The sequence below is a fragment of the Chelmon rostratus genome, chromosome 19 (genome assembly GCF_017976325.1).
Source record: "Chelmon rostratus isolate fCheRos1 chromosome 19, fCheRos1.pri, whole genome shotgun sequence".
In the NCBI taxonomy this organism is placed as follows: Eukaryota; Metazoa; Chordata; class Actinopteri; order Chaetodontiformes; family Chaetodontidae; genus Chelmon; species Chelmon rostratus.
The window spans coordinates 17,944,123-17,959,032 of NC_055676.1; the positions used below are offsets into that span (position 1 = coordinate 17,944,123).

At 43.4% G+C, this 14,910-nt stretch overlaps 1 protein-coding gene across 1 annotated transcript in view; it reads left to right on the plus strand.

Annotated features, from left to right (window-relative positions):
- The window catches only part of LOC121622840 (netrin-G2), a 65,948-nt gene that overhangs the window by 13,781 nt on the left and 37,257 nt on the right, over window positions 1-14,910 (plus strand). Inside the window, 1 exon segment of the mRNA XM_041959853.1 lies at window positions 9-652. Coding sequence (XP_041815787.1) covers window positions 9-652 — 644 coding nt within the window.

Sequence of the window (14,910 nt, forward strand, 5' to 3'; positions counted from 1 at the left end):
TCTTTTAGGAGAACCCGTACCTGTGCAGTGACGAGTGTGATGCCTCTAACCCAGACTTGGCCCATCCCCCCCAGCTGATGCAGGACCGCGAACGTAACGGCCTAATCACCTACTGGCAGACGGTCACATGGAGACGCCACCCAGAGCCCTTGCTGGCCAACATCACTATGTCGTGGAACAAGAGTCTGGAGCTCACAGAAGACATCCAGATCACCTTTGAGTATGGCCGACCTACTATCATGGTAATGGATAAGTCCATGGATCACGGACGCTCCTGGCAGCCCTACCAGTTCTACGCTGACGACTGCATGGACGCCTTCAACATGCCACCCAAACGTGTGCGTGACCTTTCGCCCGCCAACATCACACGGGTCATCTGCACTGAGCAGTACTCGCGCTGGGTCGGCTCCAAGAACGAAAAGAACGTGAAGTTCGAGGTGCGGGCGCGCTTTGCTGTGTTTGCGGGACCACGGCTACAGAACATGGACAGCCTGTACACTCGCATGGAAAGTATGAAGGGATTGAGGGACTTCTTCACCTTCACCAACCTTAGGTTGAGGCTTCTCAGGCCCGCCCTCGGAGGCACCTATGTCCAGAGAGACAACCTGCTCAAGTACTTCTATGCCATCTCCAACATCGAGGTACCTGCCAGGTGAGGCTTAGCGTCAACTTTATTCTCTCACATTTTTGCTAAAGGCCCCTTTAGGGAAAAGTGATTTTGGCCGATTGAGACGAAAGCTGAAAATTATGAGAGAAAGGTGATGACTTTGGTCATCAACTAAAGATCGAGAGACAGTTTCAGAATTTTAGGATCAAATTCTCTAAATCAGCCATGTCCAAACTATTCCATAAAGGGCCGTGTGGCTGCAGGTTTTCGTTCCAACCAAGGAGGAGCACACCAGGCTGGAATCAATTAATCAGCTGATCTCAGTCTTCAGCTGATAACTAATGATCCCTTGATGTTGATTGGTTGGCCTGGTGTGCTCCTCCTTGGTTGGAACAAAAACCTGCAGCCACACGGCCCTTTATGGAATAGTTTGGACATGCCTGCTCTAAATGTTACTGCTGCTACGATCCACGTCTACAAACCAAGCTTGCAGAACGTGACATGAAATTACGCTGGCTAGCAAGATATATTGTAGCACCCTTTATGAATAAAGTTAAGGGGAAAAAAAACACACACACACACACACACAACACAACACAAACAAAAACAACGAAAGTGAAATAAACAAGAAGTTTGTGGGACTCTGGCACTTGGTGAAGGTGTGGAAATGGTGCAGACAGATGACCCCTGATCCACTTTAAGAGACCCATCTTGCACAGTGTGTCATGCATTAAACTTGCATGATCACTGTTGTCCCACAGCCTAACGGTGCCTTAAAACCAACAAAAACTCTTAAGGGTCAGTGAAATGTTCTCCACTTTAAGGCTTATTCTAGTACACAAATTAAAGGCTTTTCACAGGGACTGTTTCTACAGCAGGAAGTAGAGCCACCAAGATTCCATTCACCTGCATTGTTCAGGGGTAACAGAAGAAATGGATGTCTGAAAACAGCAGCAGATAAAGCTGAGACTATCTGCACCTCTACACCACTGGGTGTAAGTGGAAAACATGTCTTTTTTTACATTGGGTGAAGTGACCCTTCATAAATCTCCCCTAAATTAATGCCTGTTTCCACATGAAAGATAAAACACTACCTTCGTTCAAATCAATAACAAAATAACAAAAGACATGTTCAGCAAAGCATACTTTTAATAATAAAGCAACCTGCATATTGTTTGATCTCTTTTCTCAAACGTGACACAGACAGCAAAACCACCTGCTGATGAATATACCCTCTGGTCTGACATTCACGCACACACACTCTGATCCGAGGGCGTTTTAAAATGACCCTTTCTCTCTCTCGACATGAATCCTGGTCTGCCTGTCGCCGGCCCGTGAGGACAATGATTGATGACAGAAACACGCGGCCTCGGTGGTCTAACGTAAACCACCATCCACATTCTGCCGGGGGAGCCGGGAACCCTTACATGGCAACTTTGTGACAGTGAAAGATGCTCGGGCCTCACACGCCTGCTTAGCATCAACAAGCCATCTCTCGTACCTTTCAGAATTATCATTCCAATCAATACGGCAGGCTGACATTTGAATGGTATTTAACATCCTTGTTGGGATGGCACGGAATGGGAAGAAGGAGGCGTGAATTTATGTATGTGTGTGTGTGGGTGTGGACGTGTATTACTCATGTTGTGGGGACATAAATCTGTTAACACAGTCATATTGCGGGAACTTGCCTTCTTTATGGGGACCAAATGCAAGCCCCCATAGCGTAAATCATAAAATTTAAGGGTGAAGACTTGGGTTAAGGTTAGGGCTGGGCAGGTAGTGGTCATGGTTAGGTTTGGTGTAAGTCAGGAAATTAATGGAAGTCAATGTAATGTCCTTCCTCTGAAGTGATTGAAGCACAACTCTCTCTCTCTCTCTCTCTCTCTCTGTGTGTGAGAGAGAGAGATAGTGGTGATGGGGGAGAAGGGGAAAGAAAAAATGAGCGACTGTTTGAGAGGGGCGTTGGCCACTGTGGGCGTTTTATGTGTTTGTGTGTGTGGAGTCGAAGTATGGTGGGGTGTGTTTGATGAAGTCCTGAGTGGATGCTGACACAGCATATACACACAAGCGCGCGCACACACACACACACACACACACACACACACACACACACACACACACACACACACACACACCCCTCTGGCACTGTGGAAAGGGCCTGCAGGTATTGATCACAGCCACTTTTCAGGCTCAGCACCAAGTCAGAGAGCGAGGGAGGGATCAGCCCAATAACGTGGGGGTGAAACAGTCCATCACCACGCCAGAACCTCCAACACAACCAGCCAAACTACTAATCAACCATCCCTGCTTTGAAAAAATGTGCTTATTTCTTCTTAGCATTATTTAGTAATCCACAAGTGCACCACAACTAGGAACTTGGCATTCATCTTGAATTCCATGTTGTGCCAATTTGCTTGAAATCCTCCTGCACTGTAAGCTCTGAAACAATTCTCTACATATTTCTACTTCCAGAACACTTTTCCAGTTTCTCTCATCATCCAGAGAGCCAGCCTGGTGGCTGGTTCCTGGTGACAGCTGGCGATAGTGTCAGTATGTGCTGGATCTGGTAACAGAGGACCCAAATTTAGCCCTGTGGAGATGACTGAGGCCAGTCCGTCTTCCGCCCCGGCCACCCACACCTCCCGTAACATAATCACTAATCAATAAGTTATTCTGGGCAGCCAGCAGGAGTATTAGGTGATAGTGGTGGGGGGTCTTCAACAGTACAGTACAATCAGGAGTGTCTGATGCTTACGGCTGGGAAATTGATTCTGGGGAGCGAGACGATTAGTCAATGTTCCCTGGACAAAAGGCTAAGCTATTTCATCTCATCTCATCTGGCCTTAGTAACATATTGGGATTTCCAATGCTTAAAATTTGAATAATGAATATTCCACTCCGCTAGTGCTCCGGCGGGGACGGCGCACTGAAATGGGTTTTATATGATCAAGACCGAGTGGCAGTGTACCGCAGGTCGCCACGGTAATGAGATATGCTGGTGTTATCGATGGAGAGAGGGTTGTAGTCACTTCCTGGCCGTATTGTATGTCCCCCGGCCTCTAGCTTTGGCCCTCTGGCTGAACCCGGTTAAAAGTAATTATTGCTAGTTAACTGTTCCTAATGACCTGAGCTGAGCCTGGACAGCGACAGCAAAACAAGCCCTTTTTCCCATCAACCAGGGGAAGATGTTACCTCTGCGGGACGTGTCTCTTTTATCTGACGCTGCATTGTCAGAGTGACTGGCCGGCCTCTAAAGAGCTGGCGCAGGTATGCGGGAAGCCAGGTACTCAGGGCTAAATAGTGCTGCTTTATCAATAAATACGTAACCTGATAGGCCATTAAGTGCAAACGCAGGGAGGCTAGGTTTGATGGGAGGGAGGCTGTAAATTTAGATTTGTGGACACAATGAAAACACTCAGCAAACTGGATCTTGAGCAAAATGCGAGAGGGCTATTCAGGTGGAGGGCAGCCAGAGGTGGAGCAAGGATTTCGAAGGGGGCATAGAGGGTCAAACAGAGGGAGTGGAGGCGAACTCAAATTGGATAGAGGTGGTAGAATATTATGATGTGATTCAGCATCAGCTCACTTTGTGTTGCAAAGTTCTCCCAAGGTTAACTGTAATGAGCTACAGCACTGACGACAATATAAACTCTAAGCCAAGGTGTTTGGGGTTTTGAAAGCCTCAGGCTTTGTGCTCATTTAACAGGCTATAGTCAACCCTTAGATGTGGCCATTTCCATATCACTGATGGGCCATGTGAAAGCCATCTCCAACCATCAAAGATAGAGCAGCAAAGCCTCAACTCTATCATCATTTACATCAGTGAAATCATATTCACCGGGAAGCTTAACTCATAAGCAGAGCTCTCAAATTCCCTCTCATTCATTGGACCTCCATCTCTGCACCCCTGTTCCCTCTGTCACCCGCCCTACTGGACTGTGGTGTGGACTATAGCGGGCCATGGCCAGCCTGTAGTCTGCATAATGGATTAGACGAGGGGTCATGGATTGGGTCTTTTTAATGAAATAAGCACCAGGTCGTACATTGGGCCTTTATAATGGAATAAAGGAAAGGCTGTAAGCTCAGGAAGAGCCAACTAAGTGGATTAGGGCTGAGACGGAAAGGAGGAGATGGAGCAGGATGAGGAGGAAGGCGAAGTCTGCATCGTTTTTCTCTCCTTGCTGGTAATCGCTGCAGCATCGGGCCCTCTTCTCCCCGACCTCTCAATTTGATTTGATTGGCTGATGGGGGAAGAATGACATTTAAGAGAAGCCAAGTATGCAGTCTGTATCTCACTCCCCTACGTCAGTCAGCTGGGCAAGTGAGACTAAAACCTCAGCACATGCACAACGTCACCACGTTGTTGTGGTGGACATCGCCACCAATGATCATTTTTCCATCGAGTTAGCCAAGCCGAGTGAAACAAAACACACAGTGTCTGATAATTGTGCACACAGAATTTATATTATGTTGAATTCAGCATTTTTATTAAAAATGACACCATTATTGGCATTTCAAGGAATCGATACCTTTTAAATATAACTGAATGCATTGATTTTTTTTTAAATTAGTTTTCCCTAATTGGCCTCTGCAAACTACTGAGCAGTAAAGAAAAAACTGCTAAAACTTTGTTTTTCAGCCAAACCAGAATTTGAAAAAGAACTATATAGCAAAGCAGAGTAGCGGTAAAGTTGTAGGGGCAGTATGGATTCATGGGAATTTATTCGACACTCGTGCCACTATTTTGCTGATTATGGCTATTTTTCTTGAGGAATTATAAACTAAATTTGTATCATCTACAATCGCTAATGTAAATTAAAACAAGACTAAGAGCCTACAGCCACACTAGCAGCTCTATGCAGGCTGCATACTGTATGCACAGCCATGCACTGAGCTAAAAGCCAGCGTGCTAATATGCTTACAATGAAAATACTATCTTGCTGATGTTAAGCAGGTATAATGTTCGACATGTTCGCTCTATAAGTTTAGTGTGTTAGCAAGCTAGCATTCATTACATCCAATTAGCACTTAACATGAGCACAGCTGAGGGTGATAGGAAGTCATCACTTTTATTGAGAATTTATCTCGCAAGGAGCACGAATGTCTGCATCACGGCAATCCATCCGACAAAACCACAAATGTCAACCTCATGGTGGCGCTACAGGTAAAGCCAGGTGATCACTTACTCACTGAAGATTCATCGTCTGGGAAGCATGAACATCTGTGCCAATCATCAAGTAGATGTTGTCATATTTCAGTGTGAACCGACACTGCCTCCCCAGCAGATGTTAGCCTAGCTGAAAAGGTGGAACAAGCCTTAATAATATTAATACTACCACCACTACTACTTCTACTACTACGACACAATGCAGTGCTTCAAATCTGTGAGCTTTAACCCCTATTTACATTTCATAGGCCCAGTCTTGTCTAAATGCCCAGTCTCTTTCCAACCACTAATTATTTTCCAGTAGTGAAAATTAGTTAAGAGCAGACCTGCCAGAAAAACATGCCATATGAACGCGAATGATATTCAGAGTGTTTTTTTACATGTTCGTGTTGTTTCATGCCTGCTTGACTCATTTATCCGTCGTTTGCCTGTGTTCCTCTCGGAGCCATCCCAGCCCCCCTGCTGATACAGCTAATGTGCTGAGAGGTTTAAGCTCTCCATCTCCTCACAGACTGGAACAGACTGGCACAGAAAACTTTACCGGTATCTATTAGCATGTTCCAGAGTGTAGAGAAAGGACAGTCAGAGCGGCTTTTACGGCTTCTTTCATGTTTCTGGAGATGTGCTTATTTGTCTGTTTGTGGTCATAACGTGACAGTCGGAGCCGCAGCAATCTCGTTATCTCAATTCCGCCCGCATAAACATCGGATTTCAATATGCAAATTATCGAGCGGAGCTGGAGGGGATCAACAACCGTAGTGCGTCTCAGGTCAAGGGAAGGAACGCCGTGGACAGGTGTCGTTCATTTTTAAATCCCTTCCAGAGAGGGACGACTCGCCAGCTGCTGCTTCTGCTTGCAGCTTCTCCTGGGCTTAGCAGGAAGAGACTGAGTGAACTGATCTTTTGAGAGTGAACTGGCTGGGTGGAGTTTTTTTCATGTGTTTTATGAGAATACATGATCGTGCATTTAGGCCGCAAAGCTCAGGGCGCATCAATCATCACATTTGCTCTATTTCATTACACTGCTCATGTGAGCTTTGTGGCTTGTACAGTATGTGCACAGACTATCTAACAATCAGATCATGATATGAGCCTGAAAACTCTGGAATCTGATTTTGAGAATATGACGCAGAAATGCCCCATTTATACCTGATACTAACATGTGATGTCAGATATCTGACATCAACATTGTATTTATGTGTTTTTCTTTATCCAAATGCAAACAAAGTAAAAAGGCTATTTTGTCGTCTGCCCATGTGGAGCCACATCTGGACCAGTTTCATTATGATTCAGTAAAATTTAAACGAAAACCTTATTGTATTAGCAAATATTTAGCAAAAATAGCATAGAAACTCAGGTCAAGTAAGCAAGCAAATGTGAAGTGAAACAAACTGTTTACACTTCCAAAATTATATGAAACATCAAAAACTCTACAACTATTACTTGATCTACATCGACTAAAACAGTGGTTCCCAACCGGGGGTCATAAGATAGATTTAAGGGGTTGCAAGATGATTAAAGGGGAACTGATTTTACACATTGTTGTGAAACAACTTTGTAAGATCCCGAGTGTGAGTACTACAAACCATTCAGTGAAGTGTTTTGGCGCCTGGTAAAGCCTTTAAACGCATTAATCTGTTGCTCCAGCTGGACTTCCTGGATCTTATTCCTCTGTCTCACCTGCACCTCAAACACCACGCCCGCACCGAGGCAGCCGGGTTGTTTTCAGTCTGAATGCACACTGAGAGTTGCTTTGTGGGTAATGTAGGTGTCCAGTTTTGACAAGGAAGAATGTGTGGAGTAAAAAGAGACGATATCTCTGTTTGTGCTGCATCGACTTAGATCCTTAAAAAAATAAATAACCAGTCCATCTTAGGACCCTATGAAATCTGTTTTAATATTTCCAGACTGCTACAATAAACTCATACAGTAAAGGTTTTAAAGCTACATTTTGACACAGAGCCGCAGGATTTAACTGAGTGAGTCTGACAGTGAAGTGAAATGTGATGATAAATCAGTGGAGGACTCTTTTAAAGGAATATGGCAGAAGAAAAAACAATCCAGGCCAGATGGAATATAAAGCTAAACTCACTACTGATCATTTATGCAAAAAAAACAAAAACAGATTTTAAATTTTAACACACAGTTAAACATTCAAACCGTCAGTAACAATGATCTGTAGTTCTGCAGTCACACTGCCTCCTGAGGGATGGACTAATTAGACTCTTACCGTGGCTAAATCTTTATTGTTGCACTGGAAGCATGAATGAGGATGACGGGTGGACAGCGAGGAATCTGAGGCCTCGAGGCTTGTCCATCTTCTCCACTGGAGAACAAGGAAAAGCACATGCTCCTCCTCTGCTCCCTTTCGGAGCCTCCAGTCTTTTCGTGTCTTTTATTATCCGTGTGGGGTGACTTTGACGTTGCGAACTGTCACCACTATTTCTGAATTACACCAAAGTTTTCTTTGGCGTCCTTTACGGAGTGAAGGTGAGAGGATGGGAGGTATAAGCCTGGATCAGGGGGAGAGGGAGAGAAAGAAAAAAGGGAGGCAGATGATGGATTAACTGCTAGTTCCATGGGACTAGCTGGGGTGTGTGATTTTGTGATGAATGATGTGAGGTGTGATGCTCTGTAAATATTATTCTCCAGTTCACACGGCCACCACAGAGCACAGCAACATCGTCTCCGCACGTATTCTCCACGTTTTTCAACCTCGGCTGAAAATATTCTGTTTCATGAGAAAACCGCTTTCCACTTTCCCTCATGAATGAAATATACGATCCATGTTTGATGTGCCATGAGGAGAACATAGAAGCGGAAGCTCGCGTGTCGCCACCAAAGACAGGAAGCCTTCACGCGTGGATCCTCCCATCCCGTCCAGACTCCTCCCCCTCCGTTCTGGCTCCCTCCGAGGCAGCCGAGCCTCGGAAACAGATCACTTTTTAAATCATTCATGAGCACTCCCCAGAAAAGAAAGGCATGCAGAAAGCTGAGGGACCGCAATGAGGAATGTGTCATTGTTCCTCTCATATGCCATGATTTATGACACAATGGTTGTAACTGATTTGATAATCACAGTTTATTTCCCCTCAGAAGGGAAGAAAGTTAAAGTCAGCGATTTTGCCTGTTTTCCTTTCATTCCCCGTCTTTTGTTTCACAGACAAACGTCTTTTTTTTCATCTCCTCCCTCTTCAATAGATTTTTCTTTTCTTCCTCCACACCCCCCCATTATTCATCACGTAAATATCCTTTTAAATTCACAAATACAATAAAGAATTCTCCCCACTAGCGCCTGCACTGTGCCTTACCCAGCATCTGGTGAGGGGGGAATCTCTTGATACCACAAGCGTGCTTTAAAGCTGAAAAGCATGCTGGGAATTCTAAGTGGGAGAACATGAGGTAGAGGGAGGGTGTCCTTGGAAAGATGGTTTGTTCTCAGTCGGCCACATTAATTAGCATAGCATTATTACAGGCGTGGTGTGTTCAAAAACACACCAGCGTCTTCCTGTCGCCGTCATTACAAGCATGTAGATGGGCACAGATAAGCAGCTCATCTATTGAAGTCTTAATGCAAGAGACGGAAAATAAGTCAGATAATGAGAAACGCACCAGCTCACACTGTGATCAGTCAGTTTTTGATGTCGGACACTTCTACCACCGTGTTCTCCCATCGCAGGGCGTGAGGGGTCGACAGTCTGCAAGCTTTCCCTCCAGCCAAACAAGACGGCAGGTGATGTCACGCCGAGCATTGTTTAGTTTGGTGAAACTTTCGAATAAGACACAAAATCGACGAGTAAAGAACGAGTAAAGAACAAAAAGCAGGAACTGCTAATTAATGAACAACTTGCTGTACAAGTAGAGGATAAGTCTCAAAGGTCTATACTGTTGATAATTATAAGTGACTTGAGGACTGACTGTAATCTACTGTGGTTCTATAATTAACGATCTCAACTCAAGGTCCAATCACTTGCTTGTTTGGGAGCTTTACCACAAGGTCTTCATCAGCAGGTGGAACTGAACCACAGCTGTTCAAACCTTCCATTATTCTGAGCACTTAAAACACCTTCTTACAAAAGTTTTGCTTCATCTGCTGATGAAGACCGTGTCATATGGTCGAAAGCCCTTGAACAAGCGATTAGGTGCACCAGAGACTGTTTTGTTAACAACTGTTTTCAAGATCAAAAATGAAATGTCAAGCTCGTACTGCGATAATGACGCAGTAATTATTAGTTTGTGTGAGCCTACTTGCTGACCACTTTATCAATTAATTATTATTAAATTGTGAATAACCGCTTAATTGCATGTGACCAAGTAAATCCGTAATTTGGTCGCCTGTGACGTCGGATCCCCTTCACCCCCTTTATATGACTTCCAGGGAAACACCAGATAGTTTAAAACGGACGTCGTCCGTGAATATATTTTCTGCCTGAGTCCCGTCAGATAGATTTTAATCAGCAGTCGTGGTTGTTTAATAATGAAAACACCAACTCCCATGATTCCACGCTACTTATCAATCAAACTCATCAGCTAGACCCAGAGCGCCAGAAATTACATACCGTGTATTTCCACCTTCCACAACAGAAAGTGGCTGGCAGGAAACAAAAAACAACAACAAAAAAGGCTAAAAATTGATTAAAAAATGTAATATTAAGCTAGAACAGGCAGGGTGAGCCACTGCTTTGTTCGATTAAGAGTTTAAATGATCAGTCAAATAATCAATTACGGTTTTAATAACTGATCAAGTGTTTAGTTTTGTGAGGATTTGCTTCTTTTCCGTTGAACTGAATCTCTTAAGCTTTAATGACCAACATAAGACATCACCAATCATGTGCCTCTACTAATATGTCGAAGTTCTCCAGAGTTAAAATCTGGTACAAAGCCGCATATTTTTTTACCCAGAAACCTCATGCAACAAAACATCCTCATACCAAAATGAGCAAATAGGTGGATAGTTTCAGTTTAGGAACCAAAAGTACTTATTTAGATTTAGAGAAAAGTTTGCGTTAAAAATGTTACAAAGGTTGCATGACTTAAGTAAGTTAAGATAAGTCATTGTTGACTTCATGGGTGAAAGTCCAGTGTTTGTTTGGCCCATTTATCCACTCTGACCCCCCCATATGAAGACTTTCTTGCTCTTTATACTTCCTGATACAATACCTGACTTCCGTCATAATCCTTACAGCCACTAGAGCCCGCTGCCTGTCAACAACCGTAAATATGGGACGTAATAACCCACTTGCACAGACGACCTGCATGACTTTTTTCCTGGTCAAGACAGGTTGCATTTGAAGTGAATGGAACAAGAAAGTGTGATTGATCAGTGAATTACATGCTGTCATCTTTGGATGAGTCCTTCTCTTGGCCCTAAATGTGCTTTATTATCCATCAACGCATTTGCTGGCGACTAAGAACATTAACAGGGTCAAAAAAGTTCAATATAGCTTCATATTAAATCTGCACAAACCAGAGGTCATTTCATTAATTGCAAAATAGTGCTGGGCCTTTGCTACACAACCAGAAGTAATTAATTTATATAGAGATTATTAAGCAAAATATGATAATTACTGAATAAGTGAAGCCGTTTCTGCTGCAGTTCAGATCACTGGTAAACACTGTCCTTTCTGTTTTTTTTAAACAAAGACCCCCAAGTTTTAGTCCTTGTACTAATTGTCTTGCTAACTGCACTGTTATGTTTTGAAGCTCTTCTTTCCTCCTTCCCCTTTCTCCTCCTCTGTTCTTCTCTCCTCACCTCCTCTCCTCGGGCGGCTCTCTTCTCCCTATGACTAATGATGTTCTTTCAGTCTCAAGGTTTTAGTGGGATAATTATATTAACCCCTGTCCTCTGGCTGATCCCAGCTCAGCTCCTCTACCCCAGGCATCCTCCCCTCAACGGTCTCACTGGAATTAGACGCTAATACACACATGGCTATACAGGAGCAGTTGAACGTGTGTGTTTTGCATGTGCATATATCTTTAGGTGTGTGTGTGTGTGAGAGAGAGAGTTTTGGTGACTTTTAGGAGACTTTCGGCAAATGAGTTTATCATGCAAATGAGAGGACATGCAGCTAAGAGAATGAGAGGAAGTATGTAATTGTGTTTGTGAGAAAAAGTCCGTGCATGGGTGAAGACGGGTGGAGGCCCACGGGTGCGGCTTTGCAAATGTGTTGCCGTGTTAATTTATATTAGTATGCCTTCACACATTAGAGGTTCACAGGTTCGTGTGGCGGGCACCGAGTCTACAAGTGTTTTTTTTGTTCTCCCCAGCAATAATTAATTTTCATCCTGATATACACACACAAAGGACATGAAGATCCTACAAAGATCCACATCACCCCTGGGGGTCCACACACTCTCTGGGGGACTACACAACAGGAAGAACCCTCCCACCAAACCCCAAGTCGCCCCAGAGTTTCTGTCTCTTCATCACTTTTTCATTCCTCCCTTTGCCTCCCAACTCCCTTTGCTTCTTCTACCTCGTCCATATCTTAAATAAGAGGAGGATGTATAATAGCGTCCTCCCCTCCAACTCACGCCCAATTTCCTCTCTCCCCAGGTGTTACTTACATTCAGCAGCAGTAAAGACTCTGCAGGGAGATTACACTTTAATATCCAGCATAGTTACACAGTGATCTCAGGACAATCGGGGCTGGATGGACCGAGGATGGACTCTCTTTAGTGGAGGGCGCCTCAAGATGCAGTGACATGGCTGCCTCAATAAGAACGGTGTCAGCTATTCTGCATCATTCATGCTGCATCATGCAGCATGAATATTACAATGCTGGCATGCGGAGTCTTAAATTACCACCCGCCAAGTGCCAAATGCCAGTAAAATCTGTCTTGTGTGGACGAATTAATAAGGGTCACCCATCACAGTGGTCAGTGACTTTTGAGAGTGCATCTATTCATGGGTGATAACATTCAGCATATGTTATTTATAAGATAATAACATTTCATTAGTATCATGTTGAGACAAGTGAAGAAAACAAGGTGAAATTGCTGATCTTGTATCTGCATATTAAGCACAGGCGTACACTTTGACACATAATAAAACCAAAATAAAATACTGACCAATAAAAAGCAGTTGCTAGGCAATATATGCTGAAAACAACTTTAAAAAAAAAACACTTCACATGCAAATACAATGTACATTGTTTAATTTTGTGCATGTGTCTGCTTTGTTTCAACATTTTTGACTTTAAACCGTTTCTAAATTAATATTTTAAGTGATGGTCAGTAAAGATTTGTAAATTTGTTTGGGCATGCATCATTTTTTGTCATGCTGGTTGCCAGCAACTACAGTTTGCTTTGCTGGAGAAGTTGTAGATTTGTTCTGACAAAAAAGGTACCATATATATGGGAACAGTTCATTATATTTGAAACAAAAGTAAAAATGAAACCTACAACACAGGAGGTTAAGTTGGTGGGTGTGACAGAATTTTGCAACTCTGGAAGGTGATCACTGGTGCCAGTGATCACAGTCGTGAAGAATACTTGCACATATACATGTAATACATTTGTTTTTTTGTTGTTTGTTTGTTTTCCATTAAATGAGCAGGCTGTTTTTCAGCCAGTGCCACAGTTGGTCTGAACATGGCCTTCTGCCATTTCTAGATCATTGTATGCAGCGTTTTTGCTTGTTTGCATGTTTGTTTTTAATGTTATTTCAAACTTGAATATGCAAAAACTCAAACAAGAGACAATTGAATAAGCACAAAACTAAAACAAAAAAGGTTACCAGAGTAGCAAACAATTGTCCATACATGCCAAGATATCCTCCAGTGTCCAGAGCCGCCATAACAGAAATAGCAGGCCTGTACTTTGTCAAAGTTTAGAGATGCACTATGAGGTAATAATTAAAAGATGGTTCACGTAAAGTGTACATTAAGCCACACTCAAGACACAAGTCAACATGCTGTACACTACTTAGTTACTGATATAAATAATAAAGGGACCCACAATCTTAACAAGTTTACAGTGTGAGTCAGACGTGGAGTACCAGGAAGTTATTGACAAATGTGCCTTGTTCTCATAAACAAAGTGTCACTGGAAACAGCCAGGGTGACAAAATTCTCTGAAAGCTGCACATTAATTACCCTCGCAGTTTGAAAGGCCAGCAAAAACAGCAACATTTTACACAGCTGGCATGTAATCCACACCCGAACTGTTCTAATATACCCTCTCTCTCTCCATCACACACACATACACACACAGTCTCTGCTGTGCTCATGAGAACTGTCCTCTGAGGTCTGGACTGCAGAACAGGATGTGCCCGGGCTCCATTATTTAGTTATTTGGTCCTGTGCATACATACTTGTACTTCAGAGAGCAGGTAGCTCAAAGTGGGCCTGACTCTGCATGCTGCTTTTGACACAACCAAACCGACCAATCAGAGAGATGCTCGCGGGCCTGAGCGCCGGCTAGGAATGCACGCAATAGCCATTTACTGTATCCTGTGTAAATAATTTACTCATACGCTCACACACAGTCTCTCTCTCCCTCTTTATCTCTCCATCCATCCCTCTATCTAGTGCAAAACCACAAACTAAAAGACACACTTTTTAACTCAAACAGAGCAAACTGTGCTAATATAATGAATCATCCCCCATACACACCAGGGAGGTCACACATCCGCACACACTGCATAGCGCAGACATGCACACACACTACAAACACACACGGGGTGTGGATTGCAAAGACAATCAAGGTCATTCGCACGCTTTGAATAATTTAAGATGTCTCTTTGCTGGACAAAAACACACAGTGACCCCTTAACATTGAACTTAGCAAGTGTGCGTACAGTAGGTATGTAAGTGTGTGTGTGTGTTGAATGGGAGACCCCAAACACACAGTCCCTTCATCTTCCTTAGATGCTCCAGTAGAAAGCATTCTTTCCCTCAGATGGTTTTTGGGATGTGCAAAAGAAAAAGAAAACTGAGAGAGTAGAAGACAAGATGAGAGGACTGAGAAAGGAAATGCATCTAAAATATTTGTGGTTTTCTGCTGTCGACAACTTCCATTAGATAATGACAGATAATGAACATGGGTGGAATGATTTGTTTAAAAAAATCTCATCACGTGTGTTATTTATGAGAGGAGAGTGAGAGGGGTTGATGGAAATGTGTGAAAGAAC